Genomic DNA, 21,630 nt, shown 5'->3' with positions numbered 1-21,630 from the left:
TCGCGTAGAAGAAGCCCTCGACAACCTCAAGGATCCATTGAAGCTGTTACAATATTTTGAACAGGCCAAAGATTCACTACAATATAGCAGCCGACTTCTTCATCGTCGTCCAATAGGAGATCACCAGCAATTTGTGTTAGAGTGGGCCTCTAATCACATTCTCGAAAAGGTGTACGAAGCAGCGGACGACAATACTTTTGATATGATATTGGATCGATTAGTCAATGGCAAAGTTGGAGTAGATCTAGGAGCTATGCTCGAGATATGTATACGTCGCATACTACGGAGAGGCGACTGTACCTTCGTGGCCAAGAGTCTAGATGTAGAGAAAAAGCAAGATATCACCATCACCATCGATGCCAAGCCGACGGTTAAATTCTTCGAAGCTTTTGATGTTTACAAGGAATCGATGAAAGGAGAACTATGGATCCCAAAAAGCAAGACTTTTGCCTGCGTTGATATGCTAATAGCGCCGAATTATCTACTCCAGATTACGGTAAATGTAAAGCATGGTATCAAGAGTGAATCTTGCAAAGAACTTCTTAAAAAGCTTCAAGAAAAAAAGTGGATTCGCTCAGAGAAGGACGTTGTATTTATTTTTGTTGTTCCAAAAGCTAAGGCTGAGGAATATAAGAAACAAAAATTCAAGATTGGGGCTGGTCGGGTGGATCCTAAACCGACAAAAGAACTATCAAGTATCAAGCAATATGTCATGGGGGTAGACTTAAACGCAGAATTACAGCGAGGTAGACTTGAGGGCAGAACTAAAGCGGTATAAAATAATAATTTGAGAATAGTACATCAAACTGCTTCCATAATAATTATAATGTAGAATGACAATATATTCAATAAATAGAAGAATAGAGGCTGGAAGTAACACTGTAGTATTGGGTACCAGAATAGCCTAAGATGTCTTTGTGACTTGGTAAAAGGAATATTTCCAAGCAACTCTCGAGGCTGAACAGCTTATATTTCATCAGGTTACCAAAATCTCTGTCTGGATATTTCCTTACCATCCTGTGCTTTTACAGAGACTCTGCACACCAATTTCACCACTCTGCTGATTTTACTGCTACCACTAGATTTACCCGAGAGAAATATTTATCTGGTGGGTTGACTCGCAAATGCATTCTATAAAAGAAAATAAAATATTGGGAAGTCTACCCACCGCTATGCGCATAATACAGGGACTATATCTATCTCTAATTGACAGACCTTCTCTATCTGACTCAACTTTTTTTGCAACCTCGACTCCGACCCATGTGAACCAATGAATTCATGCCATCTCATCTTTATCCATCTCATCTCTTTTGTCATCCATCTCGAAATTTATCATGCAACGTTTTGTCACACCGCAGTACTCCCATCTCCATGTGATCAGCTACAGTCATCTTGTATTGTATTTTTGCTGAAAGAATTGCTTTTCACCATTTCTCCTCATTACTATTCCAAACAATGACTACCAAGAAGTGCACCAGTATGTACAGTCACCTGAAACAAAGATTGGACAAAAAAATAAAATATTGAAATAGTTACGTAGGGAAGCGTTTCCTTCAATCTCTTTCCTTCCTGTTTTTCACATACAAACAGCTTGAGTAAACCACCATGGCGAGACACTTAGACATTGAGAATAAAGGTATCATCGTTGGAATGCACCTCGCGGGCATGAAGGCTGCGGAAATCGCATTGCAACGCGGTGTACCCCGAACCTCTGTTATTAATATTATCAGGGTGTACCAAGAAAGAGGCACCACTGCTTGCACTCCGATCCCAGGACGGCCCAAAGTACTAAGTGAACGGGACCTCAGGAGCATCGTTCGCCATACTAAGCAGAATAGAAGGTGTACTCTTAATGATATCACTAACCAATTGCCGAACAAAGTTTGCGAGAGGACAGTTGCGAAGGCATTGCATTCACTGGGTATTTTCAGCCGGATTGCAGTAAAAAAACCATTCTTAAAAGAAGGACATATAAAAAGGAGGCTGCAGTTTGTCAAAAAATATATGAGTTGGTCCATGGAAGACTGGAATCGGGTAGTTTGGACTGACGAATCATCATTTGAAGTTGGTAAGCATTTTCGTCAAATAAGAGTTTGGCGTAAAGTAGAGGAAAAGTACGATCATGATTGCCTCGCACCCACTTTCAAAAGTGGTAGAACAACTCTGATGGTCTGGGGGGCGTTCACAGCAACCAGAAAGTCTCGGTTGGTTGTATTTGAAAGAGGTCGTAAAGATGGACGGTGTTTCGTGGAAGATGTATATCAAGGCGAGCTAGCCAGATTTATGGCTGAGGTAGGGGATGGCATACTTATGGAGGATAATGCTCCAGTTCATACTTGTAAGATTGCAAAAGAATGGCGCGAAAAAAACAGCATCCCGAGGATTCCAGACTGGCCTTCATGCTCCCCAGATTTGAACCCTATTGAACATGTATGGTCACTTCTTGCGGATGCACTCGATAGGCGCGCTAAAGGGCCAAGAGATCTTCCCACTCTCACACGGGCTCTTATCGAAGAGTGGAATAATTTACCGCAAGAGAGGCTGGCCAGCCTTGTCGCTACCATGCCCGAAAGGCTGGAAGAAGTGAATGGGGTCGATGGTAGGAACACTCACTATTGAACCTACATGGCACTTTTGCTACTCTAACAATGCCGTCTTCAAAACCCCAATAAATAACAGTATTGACCTCTTTAGTGAGCATGTAAAATTTCATGTGTATTGATGAAGTCTTTATGTATGTTGCATATGAGCTGTTTGTCCAGGTTGTTCAAAAAAAAATCAAGAAAATCCATTTTGTCCAAACTTTATTTCAGGTGACTGTACATCGCTCCTCCATTTTGCTTTGTTGATTGACAAACTACATTCTGATACTAAAGAAAAATATGACTTTTCATTACCCAGAAACAGCGCAGGAAGACCCTTCTATTGAAGCGCTGCGCAGAGAGTTGGCAGCTGTTTCGCTAGTGCTCAGAAACACACAACAGGATCTCAAGGATGTTGAAGATAACCTCGCATACATTCAAGCAGAGCGCAATACAGCACTATTCAGTCTCGCTGAGACCAAACTCGACCTGCAAAACGCCAGAGACGCTCTTGCCAATAGTGAGCGTGCACGCCGAGAGGCCAATCAGGATCGGGTCATTTCTCGCCCTTGTAAAGAGCAGGAAGTCTTTGTTATTTTAAAGTTTCAAAAGCCTCAACCATCACCTGTCGGAGGATTTCGCATCTTTGCACAGCAACGAAAGGTCGTTGACCGCAGACTGAAGCAATTCATTGCTGATAACCCTGAGCTGGATGCCGTTGATGTTGAGGAGTTGCGATTTGATCGTTCGCCGAGGGGAGAAAACGTCATTCAACATATGAGGCGCGATAAAGATGCCCCAATCAAGCTCAGTCGTCGCAACTTCATCCTCAAGGACGGCAAGACGGAGGATGAGATGGTTGAATATATCACACGAGTTTTCAACACCCATACCCAGGAGAACTAAACTGTCCAATAAAGTAATCTTGACATTTCACACAATTTCTTTTTAAAAAGATATTGTGCTGCTGAGGTAAATTGTATTTGTAATGGGTGTTCCCCAGCAATGTGTGTGTTCAGTAGGTGTGCTACGGAGCAGTTTAAGACATCGGTCAATGAGTGTTGTATTCACAACAGGAGGGTCGTCCCAATAATAATCCACCTCAACTCCGGTGAAACATTTATCCGGTGGGTAGACTTGCAAATGCATTCTGTAAAAGAAAAAAAAAAATATTGGAAGTCTACCCACCGCCAAGCCTGGTTCGTGTGCATGCTTTTAATACATAATATTCTCATTGGAAGGTTTGGTGTCACTGGAGCCAGAGATTTGGAACTAACACCGCTTCTGGTCTGCATTTTTCCTCTATAATTCCTATGGAGATGAAGATGAAGGCAGCCTAGAAGGCGGTCATCCGAATCCAAGTAGTCACCCAAGATCCAAAGAATTGAGCAATATCCAGAAGTTGGCGAAAGGCGCATTGATATCGATGGAAAGATCTTTGAAATATATTTAAAAAAAGTATGCAGTTTGAGGTAGTGAGGGGGTTGATCTTGTAGTTTTAAACACGTTGATCCAATATAGTTGGACAGATAGCTCGAGAATGGCGGTACATGGCTCACTCCACTTCCACATCCAAGCCAAGATACCAAAGCTCAATTGCCATAACTATGATTCAGGATCTCTTATTTTAGATATCTATGATTGCCGCAGCATGCTTTATCGAAACTCTATTTGTTTTTAAAAATAATGATTGATAGATATAAAATATACTTTGGCACTTAAATCCATACAGGATTCAGACAACCGCCAAAGTTTATTTCCCACCGGAACAGTTCAAATTGAATATGATATTCTGTTTAAAACACTGCATCATGCAATCACTTAGTATGAAAAATACAATGAATAGAAGCAGGTAAGCTAGGGTGTGAAGTCGTTCATTGTAGCCGACTTCCTAAAAAGTTGTGCTTTCAACGTCCGCTGACTGCTACCTACAAAGTCGAGTCGTCGTCAACATAGATGGTGGATTCACCACAGTTCGTGCTTAACTTGCTGCCGCGCCGCTGAGACTTTGGGGAAAACACAACGAACGGTATGCCGCGCTTTCGGGACGGGGGAGTCGTTGGTCTTTGGGGTAATGACACTGCTGTGAGCGTTGGAGAGACAGGCGCAACAGCATCCAACATGATTCCTGGAGACGAAGTGGTCTCAGCTGTTGACGCCGGCAGGGGCCATGCCAAAGGTGTGAACGGCGAGGAAAGGTCTTCACTGACGGGGAATGTTGAGTGTGGTGTGACTGGGGAGGACGCAAGCGTAGCAGTGGCCTTTTTAGCATACAAAGCCATGTGTGCCTATGCAGATCAACTCAGTATTAGTCGTCGCTCTTGAACATATAAATACCATGCAGCTATCTCGAAGAAAGGTACTCACCCGAAAGCCAAGTAACACCTCAAACGAACGTGAGTTCAGAAAAGCATCCAACATGCTGTATCCAGATGGAAGCCACACCTTCTCTTGCGTCGCTCGACCAGCACCGATAATGTCGCCGTAACGTCGGAGTGCGTAAAAATCAACAGCTAGAGCACGAGTTTCCGCAATAATAGGGTGCCATTGTGCGATCTCAAGACCCTTCTCCTCCAGGGCCAAGAGGATGGCGGTGTTCAGGCAGACACTTTTTTCTTGTTGCACTTGGCAGATGAGATCACTGACCTCGGGTTTGCACTCAAATATGCAAATCTCATCCGCCCAGGCATTGTTGATACAGACTCTGATTGTCATGTCTACTTTTTTAGGGTTTATACTGGTCGCCGTCTTATGGCTGAATGCGTTCTCGGTCAAAATGCGAGAACTCCGCGAGGCCTTACTGCCTAGTTCACCACTATTCAAGTAAAAACATAAGGTATTGGACAATAAGCGGTGCGATATCCCGGAAAGCGACAAAACTTGTAATATAATCCACTTACGGAATACTTCGTAGGCCAGATTCATCAAAGAGTATGTCGAATATATTACTCCATGCGCTGACAAACACTTGCTCAGATAAGGGTGCTACAAATCTATTATATTTCAGCAAATGCAGGACGTGATCGACTGTAAATAGTAACAATCAAAGGTGATCTTAGGTGGAATCGAAGGTCAAAGGATACTTTATTTGGCTATAACGTAGTGGACTATTTATACTGATAATTGATAGGGTTGGGGCTTGGTGTCTTGGCACTTGGGCTTGGCGTCTTGGCGCCTGGGGTGCGCGTGATAGTTGAGCCCTCCTCAAAGGTTTGAGTTCAGTATTGTATAACACGTTTGCATCGACAATCTTGAGAACCAAGAACCTTTCTCTAGTTGTCCATGTAGGATGTGGACAAATGCACTCATTGAGCGACGCATAAACAAATTTCTGAAGAGATTGGACAGATATAGCTGTGGGGTCATTAGGGTATTAGGGTCTGGATATAGTGCTGCTTGCAGTTCGGCACGCCAGCCTGTCAGTGAGCGTTAGTGCAATGCACATTAGTCACACAGGCTGGTGACGAGCCTAGAAAGGAAAGCATCATATCATTAAAAACAAAGCCACGATTTAGCTTGATCATTATTAATTCAGAATTTATAAATCTTTAGTGCTAAGTAACATTTAGATGGAAAGCTAATTCTTTTATATTTAATGGCACCTCAACTCGGAACGTACGTGGGGGATCCTCCCTCAGAGCCACAAGGCCCAAGCTACTCAACCTTCTGGAGCTCCCAGTGGACCGAATCGCCTCCAAACCCCCGCCTGAATTGCAGGGCAACACGAGGTGGCCTTAGATGAAGGGCTGAGACGCCGATAGCAATATCCTCTCCGTTAAACTGCCTGGGGAAGATAATGTTGTAGAATCCTTTTTTTTCATCACTATGTTTGAGCCTCCATACCTGTCGGTTCTGACCAGCAACTACAAAAGCATTGGGATGAGCCTCGCCATGCAATCCAAGGTAACGGCCAGTCCCTGGACTCGAGATGGTGATATGATCTTTGTCAAGGGGTTGGATGTGCCAGATTTGCTCCAGATATTCATTGCTGCCCAATAAGACGGTAGGCATTTCCAACACTGTCTTTTGCACGCTAATTAGTAGACTGTTTTGCTTAATACGGTAGAATCCTTCACAAAGGGCCACTGCAAGAGTCGCTTGTAACAAGACAAGGAAGGTGATCAAGGGAATGACTAAGTAAATCATTTCTAAAAAAAAAAAAAGAAAAAAAGAAAAAGAAGCATGAGAGGGTCAAAACTATAGTACTTAAGAATATCTGGTTCATTGTCAAGTAATAAAAAGCATGAAGATCGCGCAATATCTGAGAGTTGAAAAACATATACTTGAAATATTGGTGTTTCTAGAAAGAGTAAGTAGTAAGAGCCCTTATGAATAGAGGAAGCGTTGGTGAGGCGATATCTGAAAATTATAAAGAAAAAAGGAAAAAATCACTATAAGGAAGTTATTTAAATGTTCTTGCCAAGTTAATATGCTTTTTTTTTTTTTTTTTTTTTTTTTACATGGAATTGAGGAGGCTATACTTTTTCCTTGCTAGATTCATGTATACGCGCCTACCTGCCACAATCCCGCGCTTCCTTATCCTGCATATAATATGGCATCAACTAGCTTTGAGTATTATAATTGATAGTATTACATTGTAGATATATGACACGCGTTTCGCCCTCGCCCAAAAAATAAAAATAATAATAAAAAAAAGCACTTGGTACAGAAAGGTAGAGAGGCGAAGCATATGTGGAGATAGGAAACGATTCATGTTATTTGCCTCCGCCGTCCATGCGTTGAAAGTCCAACAGCCGAATTTTTCCCTCCTACTCTAATTTAGAACGCCCGGTCTTAGTTAACCTTAGAATTACCTGAGGAGTCTTTTCCTTCATGAGCGTTTCACGGCAGCAGACGTTGTTATGGTTGACACAAGGAGTAGATTTATGTCGCCGGTTGACCATCACGATTACAATCCTCCTACAGGCCTTTTTGAGCGTCCCTCCTTCCGTTCTTCCGCTTTAGGCTAAGAAGTAATAAAATATATTCTTCTTTTTTGTGATGATCTGGTTAATTCTTTAACTGATAAATTTGGTTGCAAATGTTGATTTTATTTTTTTTTAAAAAAAAAAAAAAAAAAAAAAAAAAAAAAAAGCTTCTTTCATTCAAAAGGGTTGTCTTGAATCCAATAGAGTAATGTGTAGATCCTTTTTTGTCATTTTTAAGGAATCGTCAGAAATAAATAGGACACTCAGCTGTGCAGAGATATACTTGTAATAAATAAAGAGCGCTTATTTGTTGGATGCAAGGGGAAAGGGATGTGGAGAAATTAGAATCAGATCGTCGCAGCTTCAGATAATTATAGCCGGAAAAAATTAACCCTAGTTGAATTAAGCCCGTGAGACAGATACTGTGATCTTGAGACCTGGAAATTCACTTAGGCAACGTTGTCGAGCTTTACTAGAAAGGGCTTTATTATCAAGCATCACTTTGCTGAGAAGTGATTCATATCATGCCAATCACGAGAAGCAATAACATAGTCTCCAAAAAATGTTGATACAGGTCCCTGCATTTAATCTCCCCTTGGAGCTAGCATCCCTCGTTCACTCTATAAAATAGGACATAACTTCGCTTCATAGTTTCACCAGCTCCACATTATAAGATTTACTGGGGTTCACAGGCTACGTGTGCTTGTACTCAGAGCTTTACAACATGACTTTCTTCCGAAAGATCTCATCTTAATGATGACAGGCTCATAAGGAAAGATTAGCCTCGTTCAGTCATCAACTATCCAGCACAAATAGTTCTTGGCTAATATGTACCTATTGTTGGTTTAATCCTCGGGCAAGTTGGCTTTGTTCACCGTATGTGTCGCCCCGGCCTCTGGCTTTTGGTGCTACTTGATAGTGTTCATGTTAATTTGTACTCGTTCGGTCGACTAAATTATAGCCCCTTGACAATATTTCTGGCAAAAATGCCCATACTCAATTTGCAATCAACGAGCTTCATGGTGCTTTTCGGCGCTTTTGGATGTGGCCCTACATTTTGCTGCAGAATATAACCTTTTAATCTACCCGTACTTAAAGAACAGAGCTGATTGATATGACGAGTTCTTTTGTTGCTTTCCCTGATGACCTTTCGTGATGAGGGAGCGCCACGACGCCACATTGAATTAACTGTGTGATACACATCACTTTGATTTGGCAGTGATTTGAGGAAGGATACAGAGTATGTCGATGCATTGCAGAGTGAAAAAAAAAAAAAAAAAAAAAAAAAAAAAAAAAAGCCTTCAGTACATCGAAAAGACTGGCTTTTATATTCTTTTGAAAGGACCGCGAAAACCGATTTAAATTAACGGCAAAGAAAGTTAATACATTACAATGAGGAAAGTGTACATTTCGAATCCATTTTACTATCCACTAAAGGTTAAACATGAGCCAGATCAATGAGTAATCCAAAACTAATGGCAGTCTTTTATTGCTTTAAAGATATTTAGATAGATCCCTAATATTTAATGTCACCTCAACTGGAAGTCCAAGTGAGAGGCCCTTCCCTTAAAACCGCTGGGCCCAAACTACTCAACCTTTCGAAGCTCCCAGTCGACCGTGGTGGCCCCGAATCCTCGCACGTATTGCAGAGCAATTTGAGGTGGATAGATTCGGGAGGGTGAAATACCGATAGCAAGATCCTCTCCGCCAAACTTCTCGGGATAGATAATATTATAGAAACCTGGCCTTGCACTCCTCTGGATCCTCCAGATCCGCTGCTTCGGAGCGACAATCACAAAGGCATTAGGGCGAGCCTGGTCATGTAGTGCAAGCTGACGACTAGTACCTGGGCTCGAGATGGTGATGTGGGTATGGTCCACAGATTGGATATGCCAGACTTGCTCCAAATGCCCATCTCTGGGATATAAGATAGCAGGCGTTTCCCCACCGTCTTTTTTCGTACTAATCTGCAGACCGCGCTGCATGATGCGATAGAATCCACTGCCAATAATTTCAGCAAGGGCCACCTGCAACAAGGCAAGGAGAGCGACCAAGAGAGCGACCGAGCGAGCCATGACTGAAAAAAAAAAAAAAAAAAAAAAAAAAAAAAAAAAACCAAACAGCACGAAGTCAACATTCAATGTATAAGGTCAAGTCCATTGTACTATAACAAAGAACAAGGATAGCATGCATAGCAGAAGGTTGAAAGTTTATACCTGATATATTGGTACTTTTGAAGAGAATTTATATAGGAACTTTTAGATGTGGATGGGTTATAGATGATAAGCTGTCTATATAAAAAAAAAAAAAAAAAAAAAAAATCGAACAGAGGGGCTATTTAAATGTTTTCGTCGAGTCAAAATGCTTTTTTTTTTATCCATGCCTTTGAGCCTATATCTTTATCTTGTTGAGGTCATGTATACGCGTCCACCTGCCGCAATGCCGCGCTCCCTTATCCTGAGTTGAATGACAGAAACCACCTCCGAGTGCTAGTATTGCATTTTTGCGCGTTTCCCCGCAAAACAAAGAAAGCATTTGGCACAGACAAGTAAAAAGGGTCAACATGCATGCGAAAATACAATGATTGATCTTTTTTTACCTCTGTTGTCCATGTACTGTGCGTCCAACGCCCTTTAATTCTGTTTGTTTTATTTTTGCTCCTGCACTAAGTTACAGCACCCTGCCTGCGTTTGAATTTTTCTACATGGATATATCGTGGCGACAGGCGCTGGTATGGTTGACAAAAGGAGTAAACTGCTTGGTTTTGGATTCATTAGACAAGTAATTCGTCTCCTCGTTTGACCATCACGGATATACACATTTCTCTTTCAGGCGATCCTCCTCCCCTTTTTTTTTCATAAAAAAAGTTTACCAAGGTCAACAAGACAATGGGTGCCAGGTACATAGATCCATTCATGCCTTTTACTTGGGAAGGCTATCAAAAATGGACAGATCACTCCACCGTGTCTTTCTCTCGCTGCCTCTAGAAAGGGATAAATAAAATAGCGTTTACTGTTGGGTGCAGAGGAGGAAGGAAAGATTGAAAATGAGTTTCAAGGCCGAAGCTTCAGATAAAAATAATCGCTAATATAATGGAATCTATTCTGTTCCTTTTAGGGCCATTTGAATACAGGAAACGTTCGTGCAAGACACAATATGCCCCAAAAATATCCGGCGTTGTTGAGGTCCGAAGAATCACCGAACAAACTACTTTAGAGCATTAGTATTGGGATTTGATATTTAGTCGTTCTAGAATTGGAATAGAAAGCACTTGGGCATTGTCTTGCAGATAAATGAATACTATGGGATCTATATCATATCAATCGTAAAAAGCTGGAGCATAATCATTGAGTGGATTGTTGCAAGTGTCGGGGTTGATCCCCTCCTAGAGCCAGTATGCACCTCTCACTCTGTAAAGCCAGATACATTCCTTAGACCATGGTTTTGCCACCTCCACTTTGTGCAGTTTTCTGCACTCGATGAACCTACTACAACAGGGGCTGAAGGATCTCTTCCTGGTGAAAAGGAGTATCTAAGATATAGATGCTTATTAGCAAATCAATATATGGTTATTGCTGGCTTGGTCCTTGATCAGGCTGGCTTCTTTCGCTGTATGTATCGCTTCAGTCTCCCGTCTTTGGTCCCTTCTGGCAGTGTCTGTGCTGGTTTGTATACCTTTGATCGATTGAATCATTACTCCCTGGTAATCACTTGCATTTGGGAGGTTCATTTTGCAAGAAGAGGATTCATCCTACTTTTAGCTGTGGGTTGCCATCCCTATCGTCTTTATAGACCTTAAGGAGAGAGTTAACTGAGTTGACAAGCTCTTTTGAGGCTTTTCTTGATAGTTGTCCTTTAGTAAAGGACACCATGGTATCATACCGAACCAATTGTGCTATACGTATCGCTTTGATACGATAATAGCGCAGGGCTATAGAGCACATTGGTACTTTTAAAGCAGCTGAGCTGTTGTAGGGATCGTATTTCATTTCATATGGCAAAAATATCAATCATTTTGGCTGATCATGTCTTGGGTTTATCCAATATTTAAACAAATGAAGAATAGCTGAAGAGCACAACTATTACTTTACATTCCCAACGAGAAGAACCGAATGTCGAAAGTACTGCTTATGCTATTATAGAATATGGAACCAAAAACGTCTTTCTTGGCTGTTTCTCTTTTCTCTACCTTCAAAACAAGTATATAAAACTATATTTTATTTTGGAAATAGCTTCTTCTATTAACGTCTTGTTGGTGACAGCACACTTGGAATCATGGCGATTACAAAAGCTGCTTATGGTAACTGTGTCTCTTAGATCAGGCTAAAATATGCGACTTACAAATAAAAATAGTTTTCCTTTGGGAGTCGAGTCTTGATTTTGCAGTGCGCAGGACTGCCTGGAGAAGCCGTTCTCGAAAGAGAAAGACAAGCTCTTTACGGTACAGATAGGATAGGTCACCATGACTTGTTTTATAAAAATAGGGCTGGGAAATAGTGATCCCTACCAGTCATGCTTATTAAAACTATATTATTAAAGAGGATCTGTTTCTCAGTCTTTTTTTTTTCTCTTCAACCCATTTTATTACTATTTCAAACTATGAAAGATTTTGGCCGCAAGACTTGCAATAATGGCAGCTTTGTGTGCATGCTCTAAACGCATGAAAACTTCCATGACACTGACTCCTTTTTGATCTCTGATACGGCCGAATGTCTTGCCAGCATAGGCTCCCTATGGTGATGATAAAAAAAAAAAAAAGAAGAGTCAATACATGAGCCAAATCCTTATACTAGTTTTTATATACCGATAAACTTGGATCGACTTACTAAAAGAGCTCCCGGTGGTCCGCCACAGATGAATCCAAGAGCTGCGCCAGAGGCCATGCCGACTGACGAATAAAAAGTGCTAGGATTCTCGACTTCTGGTCGAAGCATTTCCTCAAAGACGCCTCCGAAGACTTGTTCTGGTTCCGTATGGTTTGCTTCGGCTGACCATGTACTTCTGGAACCCCTACTCTGAGCTCTCCTTGCAATGTCGTACTCTCGTCGTCTCTCTTTGCTCGACAAAACGTAATATGCATCTAAAAAAAAAAAAAAAAAAAAAAAAAAGTGAATATTAATCCTAGCTTTTTATTATTATTATGGTCGGACCACATCAAAGACGTCATATTTGTGTATGCTTAAATAAGGATCGGGTCTTTTTTTTTTTTTTTTAATAAGAGATCCTCCTTTACTTTACCTGCGACTTGCTGGAAGCGAACCGTGGCTTCTTGCTTGGACAAGGGAGGTTCTCCATCAGGCCCACCAATGTTGGTAGACCTATCGGGGTGTGTTCTTAATGCTTCTCGCTTGTAGGCTTCTCGAATCTGATCTGTGGTGGCTGTTTCCTCAACTCTAAGGATGGCTATGTTGTCGTTAGGAAACCCATGCACAAAGAATACAAAAAAAAAAGTGTTTGATGAGCTTAAAAGCGACGTGCAGAATGTAGAACATGGAGAAACAATGGAGTTCATGTTCAGTTTTTTTTTATTATTTAATGATGCTCTGCCATGTTGCAGATACCATAGTAGTCTGGAAATGTGCTCATGGTTGGTTAATTGGTGTAATGAACGAAGAATGTGTAAGAAGAAAATAAAAAGCGTTTTGGGTGACAATTCATAAATGCCAAGAAGTCTTGATTCTTGGGTCACACAAAAAAATTCAAACCTGCAGTCCCAATACTCATAAGTTTGTGTTTTCTCAGATTTGGCTTTACAAAATCGGGATCGAGTTTTCATATACCAAAAAGACCTATCAATATGTGGGACATTTGGTGGCCTTAATTTGCTCATGGCATGCATCCACCAATTATTAGCGATCCGTAACCGCAACTGACAGCTGTAGCTATTCGACCAGAAACTAGACAGCAGCCTTGGTGATCTCTGTCTTGGCTGGACATCCTCTCAATGGATTTTTACCTAAATCAAAAAATCAAAACCAAGAGATTATATTGATGCATTTAACGCTTTTTGATTGCAGTACTGGACGACCGTTTTATTTCGCAAGAAAGAGTAAAGGAGTAGGATCTTTCTCAGTGGTGAGGACATTTTTCAGCAAAAGAAAACTTTAACTCTCCTGCGAGCTCTATGGCTCTAAAGCCGCGTTTAGGGCATACACGGAAATAGACGCGTTAAAAAAAAAAAAAAAAAAAAAAAAAAAAAAAAGCGCGTTAAAGTATAAAAAAAACTATACTCCTTCTCTGTCAAACTTGCACAACTCGGCTTACGATTAAAAGATAATTCTTCACGCCGAGTCGCAGACGCTTCATGCATAATTGAAGTTCTTCGTACAACGGCATGTCATATGATTGCACCCTTTTAAACGATAAGGGAAATAATATACAATTAGTCGAGCATTCGAGGATTAGGCTTGGACTTGCTTGGTGTGAATTTTTCCTAAACTCACCTCCATTTTTCTCCACCATCTGCCCACAACCTGGACATCTCTTCCAATGTCTTTCGACTGCAAGTGTTTCGAATAACCTGTCCGATTGATCGCCTTTGGCTTGTTCACAAGTCAATCCTGTTTTTTTTTTTTTATAAATAAAAAAAAAAAAAAAGAATCGGTAAAAGCTGTCTCCTCATCCTAACAAAACCCTTTTTTTTTTTTAAGTTTATTTCATATAAGCATCTTCGCATTTTAAAACATGTGCATCCAAACTTGCCTGCATGACCATCCTTCAGACAGAGTGCACAGAACGCGTAGCTGCAATAAGGGCATCTCACATTGACTCGCCAAGATTTGCTGCTATTATTCTCGCTCCCTGCATCACCCGCATCAATCAAAATATTGCATTTACTATTCGGACAATAAATCTGTTCCATGTTTAAAAAAAAAAAAAAAAAAAAAAAAAAAAAAATCATGCGTCAGACATTCACGTATAATACTGGATGCTTTTTTTTTTTTTTTTTTTTTTTTTTTCAATAAATAGTAACAAACCAACAAATAATAATAAAGCATAGTAATGATAGTAGTAAAGAAAAAAAAAAAAAAAAAAAAAAAAAAAAAAAGGAGAAAAATACACACACACTGACCCTTTTCGTGATAGCGTTTTCAATCCCAAGATTATGCCAGCGGTTTATTCTTTGGCCCAGGATACTTCCCACAATATCCAATGAAATCATCATTTGGCAGTCATCCATAGGGCATTGCACAGGCCAAACATGATTGTTGATTTGTGTTTCGATGTATTTTTCAAGACAACTGCCGCAGAACGCATGGTCGGGATTGCATTCAAGGGAAAGTCCTAACTTGCTAATTTCATGATAACTCGCCGCAGAGGGCGGGGAAACGGATGAAGTAGATTTCGGTTTCGCTTTGGAATTGAGTGCAGCTGTAGATGTAGCTGTAGTTGTAGATGTAGATGTAGACGTAGATGTAGATGTAGCTGTGGTTGTAGTTGTAGGCTTCGGCGTTGAAGTAGATGAAGTTAAAGGCGAAGATGTTGGCTTTAACAAAGACATAAACTTGGACTTGGGCATCGATGTGGACCTAGATGTAGTAGATGTAGATGTAGTTTGGGACATCGCTTTAGATGTAGACGTTGATAATGAAGGTGTTGATGGTATCGTTGATGAAGACGTTGATGAAGACGCTGAGGAAGACGCTGAGGAAGACGACGACAAAGAGGCTAATGGAGACATGGATGCAGACTTTGGTGTAGACGACGAGGATGAAGGCGGGGATACAGACATGCTTGATGTTTCACGAATTAACTCTTTCATGTCTTCAAAAGAATCCTCATTGTTGAACAAGGACACTGAAAGTTCCTTATTATTCTTGGCCGACTCGTATAGAGAAACCAAAAGCGTATAATAGTAATCTCGGTCGCCATATAACCTCGCTTCAGTCAATGCAAAGGAGGAATATTGGTCAAGCACATCGTACACCTCCTCGTATCTACTCCGGTCAAACCCTTCTTGGGCTTGCGAAGGCAGCTGGGATATTTGGGTTAACTGGATCTTTTCAAAGTCATCATAGCAAATCTCACATCGCGTAGTGCGACAGTTTGAAGAAAACTCCATTTTTTGAGTGTGGGAAGACAAGTGAGATGAAAGAAAAAAAAAAAAAAAAAAAAAAAAGTGGGGCATTGCAATTTACCCAGGCCACTTCTCTTCTTGCTTTCGCTGATCCAGTGATCCTCTACTTGGGTGTGCATAAAAAGAAGCATACAAATAACGTGTTCCAACACCCCCTTGTGATCATCATTATTTCATTTAGACATCAAGATCAAAAACATGGTTTTTTATTATTTCAATAAGGGAACAAGGAGAGGAGAACCAATAAAAAGAGTAACAGAATAACAGTCGGTATCGCATTGAAGGGACAAAACGCATTGCATTATATCAACAGAGGAAAACACGTGTAAATAAAAAAACAAAAAAAAAACAAGTGGGAGAATGCTGAAAAGGTGTCACTATCTAGTGGTAACTTATGCATCAGGGTTCAATAGAGGGCGGTTTTCGTCAGGATGGACTGCCTTTGGAGGCGCGAATACATGAGGTCTGACGACGCCATTGAAAACAAAGGTTCCATACACCAACAGGGCAAAGCCTATTTTTATTAATTAAAAAAAGGTAAAAATAGGTTAGTATTACCGGAAACTGGTCCATGCATGATTCAAATAGAGTGATCCCATGACAATCATTAAAATAGGCTTCAGGCTTACCAAGAACTTGCAGAGGGAGGAACTTCTCCCATCCAAGATACAGCGAGATGGCCCAGATGAAGAGCGTCCGGCACGAATCAATGGTCGAGCGAGATGTCGCACAAATGGTTTTGGTGACCGAGATGCCAAAGAAGTTGAATGAGGAGATGCTGAACAACATGATGATAGCAGGGATCCAGATCTGAGGATATGATGTAATCTGCTCCCATCCCGCGCTCAAGTCAAAGTACGAGCCAGGGTTAGCAACACCAATGGTAAAGTGGAGGATCGGCATGGCAACCAAGACAGTGAGAGTACCAAAAAGGCCCTCATAACCAACCGCACGCAGAGGGGCAATATGGAAGCCAGAGAGGAACTTTTCTTCAATCACAAACTGGGTTGCAGTAAAGACTTGTGCAAATAGGACTAGGAAGATTCCAACAATGGCTTTAGCAGCTTTGATAGCCTCATCGGAATCAGGATCATTGTCGCCATCAATAAGGGGTTTGTCTTTCTGGGCAATGACGGAAGCTAATCCCACGGTGGCAATACCGACAACAATGGTGAAGAGCGCAAACCATTCAAACGCTAGAAGACGCCTACCCAAAAAGATAACGGAAAGGATTCCAGTAAAGATGACCAAGGCTCCACGCAGCATCTGATAGACGGATGCAGCACAGTAAATCAAGCCAACATTCATCAGCTAAGAGATTTGAAACAATAATGGTAATAACAGTAGCATTAAAAGATAAGGATGTGGGTGTTGAGTTAGCGCAGCCAGCAAGCAAAACAATGTTGATACGTTTGGTGCCATTCGCACCAGGCTAGGTATCATCTTTGAATTAATGTAGGAGGTTGGCTTCAGCTATGATAGTTTGTATCATCCATCCATGGGATCCATCTTTCGCCCTACTGTACCAAAGCATATATCTCTTTCCGTTTCCCATATTCCTGTCCATGCCCTTAATTTATATCCCTGTGTTATTGCTATTGCTATGCCTTATTCTATCCCTGAAATCCTGCAGCTCGTCTAAACCACCCATGCAACAGCAATGTAGGAAGGGGGCAGGCAGAAATAAACATGGAAAGCTTGGTAAGGAGGGACCATCCAAAGAAATCATGGTGAACTTACAGTGCTTGCTGTCATATCGCAGAGGGTTGGCAGCCAAAGCAAAAAAACATAAATGCCTTCGAGTTTTTTCTTCTTGATGGCAGCACCTGGGTGAGCATGGCCATGAGGTGCAGGAGGCACGATCAAACCATCCGACTCAATCACAGCAGGAACTTCCTCCTCTTCATCATCAAGGACCAATTCAGCCCATTTGGCACGACCATATCTCTCTGCGAGCCAAGCACAGACAGAGGCAAACACTAGACAGAGGGTCTCACCAATAAACATATTGAGGGTCTGCCAGATTGGTTGTTCAAAGTGCTCATGCGTATTAGGATCAGGATTGTCGCAGTTCTCGACACAGGCCATATCTTGGTCTATTTTGGTTGATACGAGAAAGCAAAGAAAGTTTTAATTATTAAGGAATGTCGTTACTTAGCGTACTTGTGGCACCATATTGCTGACACTGCAACAATGAAGATGAAGTGAGTCAAGGGCGCTGCGGATGTTAAAATAATCAGCCATGCAGGACCCAAAAGGACCCTTTCTGACCAAAATACATGTATTCATATTCATGTTCACACACGTTTTTTGGTTTCTGAAAGAAGCTGAACGCTTCAAAAAGAACCCATGTTAACGAAAGCAAAAAAGAAAGTACACAAACGGTGGCCTTTGCTTTTTTTTTTTTTTTTTTTTAGGTGCATACATACACTTGGTAATGATAGTATTTGCTGTTCCAGCGACCAGCATGCCGATCACAAGACCGACATTGCCTTTGTTAATGGACATTGTTTCTGAATGAACTTTTGAGTAATGTTGAAATAAATAAGAGAATGAAAATAAGTAAAGGAATAAAAAAAATTAGAGCGCAGGTGTGAAAGGAGACAAGAGTAAAAGAAAGAGGAAAGGAGTTGAACTTTTGTGGGAGAGAGAACCCTTCCTTTTCTCAGTATTAGATGTAGGTCCATGCATATTGCATTGTTTTTATCACTTGGGCCCCAAAAAAGAGGGGCTGAGGGCCTCAATGGTTTATTTCGCAAGCTGGCAAGAGTGACCTTTGACCAATTAGAGCCTCCACCAACTTGGTTTCCCAAAAGCAAATCAAAAGGACCCATTGATGTTTCTGCTGAATTATAAATATATACACATGTATGCTGCCATATTTGGGCGACATCGTTCAACAACCCAGTTCGGCGCTCTTATTGTACGACAAGAAGCATGAGCATGATATGGACTCAATAGACCCTACAAAGATCACTACTCCAGTCCCTATTTGTGAACAAACCTAGTCATGTGCCCATGGAACATTTTTCCTGGTTTGAAATGCACGGGATCGAGAAGGACTGTTTCCTCGTTTCATTAACACACGCGCTTTTCTTGTAGAAAGAAAATATTGTCTTAAAGAAGAATGCAAATTGACATTCCCTTCATCACTCATTTGCTTATTTCTGTCTGTCCGTCTTTCTCTTTGTCTGTTTGTCTTTTTTCCCTTTTTTTTATCGTTTGCTCCAATACACACGACTAAGCTACATTTCCACATTCACATTTTGCATCCTACCATTCTGTGATCTGTTTTCTCACACGGGTTGAAATGTAAGCCCTGCGAGCCGAAAGGGAGTGACAGAAAGTTCAAGCGCAGGTTTCCCTATTCGATCAACTAACCCTTTATTTTATTCTCTTTCTGTCCCCTACTTATTCACACGCGCATGCCGCTCTTTCCACCTTTCTCTGTCCCTTTTCCTTTCCCTCTTTCTCTCCCACTCTTTCTCGCTTCTATCTTTTTCTCTTTGAATGGCTCATTCCTTAACGCTTCTGGAATTTTAGCAATCAAGATTGATACAATCCGAATCAGATATTTTAATCCATCCTTTCCTGCCAATCTTAGCTATTGCTACTTCCGCACGACATAGCACTGCATTCCAAATCAAAGCACAAAGCAAACGAGGGATTGGAAATACAGGATGGACTTTTTAAAAAAATATGAGACATTCATCTACAAGAATGCCTCACAGATCTCCAGTATTGAAAGCACCTTACGATCCTTGACGTATATCCTGCCAGGTAATTGTCTTTCAAGGAGAGGAAAAATTAACAATGATAACAAATCTTTGGAATGCTGTCTCTAGAAAAAGCATACAGCTTATTGTTTACTGACTTCTCTTTATTCAATTCCATACTATATTACTGTCATTACTACTCTACTTATTCGATTGTAGGACGCTTTGATGATGCCGAACTTGCCTCCGAAGCACGTAAGTAACATTTCTTTGCTCCTACTGCCTTATTGTTTGTGAGCTCTGTCCTCATAGCCTCCCTAATGTCCCTAATATCCCTAATATCCCTAATGTCTTGATGGATTGAAAAAAAAGACTAACACAAAGGGACTTCCCTTGTTTAGTGTTCTCCACGCTTAATTTGCTTGGCATTTACCACGATACAATCTTGACTAAGCATGTGGCCAGCTTGCCTCCAACCCATCGGCCTACATCCTCACCCTTGAACCGATATACGCGCGACTGGCAGAACAGCTCAATGGCTTATAAGCGGATCGTTATGCTCCTGACAGTCATTCAGTACACAGAGGTGTTGGTTGAGATGGTTGTCCAGAAGAAATGGGGCCAACAATACAAGTGGCGAGTCATCACTGCACTAGAAGCCATCAAGTAAGTTCTCAATATTCTGACTAGAATCAACATTCGTCCCAAAATGAAAATTTCATGTGCTCATATGAACCCGAAATGACACATACACCACTTGTGTTACACACCGATGGACCAACCGTCATGTCTATCCTCCTTCCGAAATCGCCTGTGCACGCATCACAACACGTACATGCTGTTCAGTTATGAGAATCACCTAAAGTTCCATTAACACCTTCTTATTATCTCTCCTAAACATTCTTTTTTTTTTCTTTTTTTTTTTTTTTTTTTGTGCAGAGCTGCTGGACGATTGGGTTTGATGAAGTTGACCAACAACAGGATGTTGATGCATCCGGTCCACACGGAGCGTGATGTTGATCCTTCAACTCTTGCAGATCTTGCAGAGACACAAGCGTCAGTCAATGAAAGTCACTGGATAGGAGCCAGGACAGGAAGCACACGTCTACAATTAAGTGCAGTTCAAAAGAATGGCAAATCTGGAAAGGGTTCAGATGTGACAGAATTTTTGTTGAGCAAAGTTTTGACGCCGGATGTGGTCCGTCGGCCACGCGATTTAGTGGGAATGATGAACGGAGTAGGAGCTGTGGGGGAGTATTTATTTATCTTGAGACCGTTGATCTACGTGTTGGCAATGCGCAAGTATGGACAAAAATCGTGGTACCCATGGTTCCTTTCATTGACGATCGAATTAGTATCGAGAACAAGTATTAGGCATTTCTTGAAAACAAGTCGTGCCAACGGTCGAGCGACACCATTGGAGAAGGATGAGATGAAGAGGCGATTGTGGCTCTTGTTGTATTATGTACTTCGAAGTCCATTCTATGATCAATTCACGAAGGAGCGTCTCCATAACTTTTGCGAGTCTACAAGCAAGAAGCCGTTGATCTCACTTGTTGGAGGTATCGTTCGTGACTACCAACCTCTCTGGGAGTCTGTATACTTTTACACTGCTGGATCATAAAAATGGTAAAACGCCCGTTCCTCTCGCTTCATTCCCTTCATTTCATTTTTTGTAGCCAGATCGTAAAAAAAAAGAAAAAGGAAAAAAGACGTGAATACGATGTTTGATAAATGGCAAGACAATAAATTCCCCAAAAGTAAAAAAAAAAAAAAGTCTTTCTTGTTTTTAATGTAATATAAAAAATATCGCGGTTATAAATTGGTGGCAAAGAAACTGTGGTATGTCGAAGGATTTGCCATCAGTCCATGAATTATGTAAAACTGCATTGGACGGCCAATATTCCTTACAATCTCCTTGTATGGTGTGCAATGCATAAATCTGAAAGGCGTCTTTCATTTATTAATGCGACAACCAAATCAAGACAAATAAGATAGTACAACGTATTGCATTTGGACAAGTGCAGGGACCAAGGATGTAAAACGTGCTCTGAACGTCTTTCATAGACCCAGGCACACACATGTGTATATTTTGCTTGCAATCCATCGGAGGCATTTTTTTCCACGTCATGTGTAGTACACTCCAGTTTGTTCAGATTTTTCATTACACAGATGACATGCTTAAACTCATTGCTGTGACGCCATTGGACATGAAATTCCTTTCCATTCTATCTGGAGTTGTCTTCCTCTACAAGGTCATTGACTATCATCTTTTCTTTATGAGGGGCTGAAAGCCAGTGAGACAAATAGATCCTGTTACAGGCAAA

The 21,630-nt window shown here is 41.2% G+C and overlaps 8 protein-coding genes across 8 annotated transcripts; 3 read left to right on the top strand and 5 right to left on the bottom strand.

Annotated features, from left to right (window-relative positions):
• Window positions 1-2,882: 2,882 nt before the first annotated feature.
• On the top strand, window positions 2,883-3,488 carry BCR41DRAFT_387958 (hypothetical protein; the record flags this gene model as incomplete). The annotated part of the gene is made up of 1 exon (XM_022027949.1): window positions 2,883-3,488. The coding sequence occupies one exon, from the start codon at window positions 2,883-2,885 to the stop codon at window positions 3,486-3,488; it is 606 nt and encodes a 201-aa protein (XP_021879345.1).
• Window positions 3,489-4,343: 855 nt separating this feature from the next.
• BCR41DRAFT_357487 (hypothetical protein) lies at window positions 4,344-5,044 on the bottom strand. The gene is made up of 2 exons (XM_022024917.1): window positions 4,950-5,044; window positions 4,344-4,870 (listed from the first exon to the last, which is right to left on the bottom strand). Exons 1-2 carry the CDS (start codon window positions 5,001-5,003, stop codon window positions 4,511-4,513), a joined length of 414 nt encoding a protein of 137 aa, XP_021879344.1. The 5' UTR covers window positions 5,004-5,044; the 3' UTR covers window positions 4,344-4,510.
• A 4,052-nt stretch (window positions 5,045-9,096) lies between these two features.
• On the bottom strand, window positions 9,097-9,585 carry BCR41DRAFT_372363 (hypothetical protein; the record flags this gene model as incomplete). The annotated part of the gene is made up of 1 exon (XM_022026672.1): window positions 9,097-9,585. The coding sequence occupies one exon, from the start codon at window positions 9,583-9,585 to the stop codon at window positions 9,097-9,099; it is 489 nt and encodes a 162-aa protein (XP_021879343.1).
• Window positions 9,586-10,398: 813 nt separating this feature from the next.
• BCR41DRAFT_372362 (hypothetical protein) lies at window positions 10,399-11,837 on the top strand (the record flags this gene model as incomplete). Its single annotated transcript, XM_022026671.1, has 4 exons — window positions 10,399-10,409; window positions 10,844-11,213; window positions 11,653-11,710; window positions 11,743-11,837. 4 exons carry the CDS (start codon window positions 10,399-10,401, stop codon window positions 11,835-11,837), a joined length of 534 nt encoding a protein of 177 aa, XP_021879342.1.
• Window positions 11,838-12,079: 242 nt separating this feature from the next.
• BCR41DRAFT_357485 (DnaJ domain-containing protein) lies at window positions 12,080-13,420 on the bottom strand. The gene is made up of 4 exons (XM_022024916.1): window positions 13,072-13,420; window positions 12,749-12,913; window positions 12,337-12,590; window positions 12,080-12,241 (listed from the first exon to the last, which is right to left on the bottom strand). The coding sequence occupies exons 1-4, from the start codon at window positions 13,094-13,096 to the stop codon at window positions 12,098-12,100; spliced, it is 588 nt and encodes a 195-aa protein (XP_021879341.1). The 5' UTR covers window positions 13,097-13,420; the 3' UTR covers window positions 12,080-12,097.
• A 291-nt stretch (window positions 13,421-13,711) lies between these two features.
• On the bottom strand, window positions 13,712-15,600 carry BCR41DRAFT_357484 (hypothetical protein). The gene is made up of 4 exons (XM_022024915.1): window positions 14,583-15,600; window positions 14,213-14,363; window positions 13,954-14,070; window positions 13,712-13,862 (listed from the first exon to the last, which is right to left on the bottom strand). The coding sequence occupies exons 1-4, from the start codon at window positions 15,570-15,572 to the stop codon at window positions 13,813-13,815; spliced, it is 1,308 nt and encodes a 435-aa protein (XP_021879340.1). The 5' UTR covers window positions 15,573-15,600; the 3' UTR covers window positions 13,712-13,812.
• A 170-nt stretch (window positions 15,601-15,770) lies between these two features.
• Window positions 15,771-18,350, bottom strand: BCR41DRAFT_357482 (hypothetical protein). Its single transcript, XM_022024914.1, has 4 exons — window positions 18,017-18,350; window positions 17,328-17,683; window positions 16,217-16,898; window positions 15,771-16,101 (listed from the first exon to the last, which is right to left on the bottom strand). Exons 1-4 carry the CDS (start codon window positions 18,093-18,095, stop codon window positions 15,980-15,982), a joined length of 1,239 nt encoding a protein of 412 aa, XP_021879339.1. The 5' UTR covers window positions 18,096-18,350; the 3' UTR covers window positions 15,771-15,979.
• A 917-nt stretch (window positions 18,351-19,267) lies between these two features.
• BCR41DRAFT_398263 (peroxisomal membrane protein pex16) lies at window positions 19,268-20,927 on the top strand (the record flags this gene model as incomplete). Its single annotated transcript, XM_022028951.1, has 4 exons — window positions 19,268-19,367; window positions 19,523-19,558; window positions 19,705-19,969; window positions 20,243-20,927. 4 exons carry the CDS (start codon window positions 19,268-19,270, stop codon window positions 20,925-20,927), a joined length of 1,086 nt encoding a protein of 361 aa, XP_021879338.1.
• Between the last annotated feature and the right edge of the window lie 703 nt (window positions 20,928-21,630).

Source organism: Lobosporangium transversale, assembly GCF_002105155.1.
Source record: "Lobosporangium transversale strain NRRL 3116 chromosome Unknown BCR41scaffold_30, whole genome shotgun sequence".
NCBI classification, from domain to species: domain Eukaryota; kingdom Fungi; phylum Mortierellomycota; class Mortierellomycetes; order Mortierellales; family Mortierellaceae; genus Lobosporangium; species Lobosporangium transversale.
This window is presented reverse-complemented; position numbering and strand designations above follow the sequence as displayed.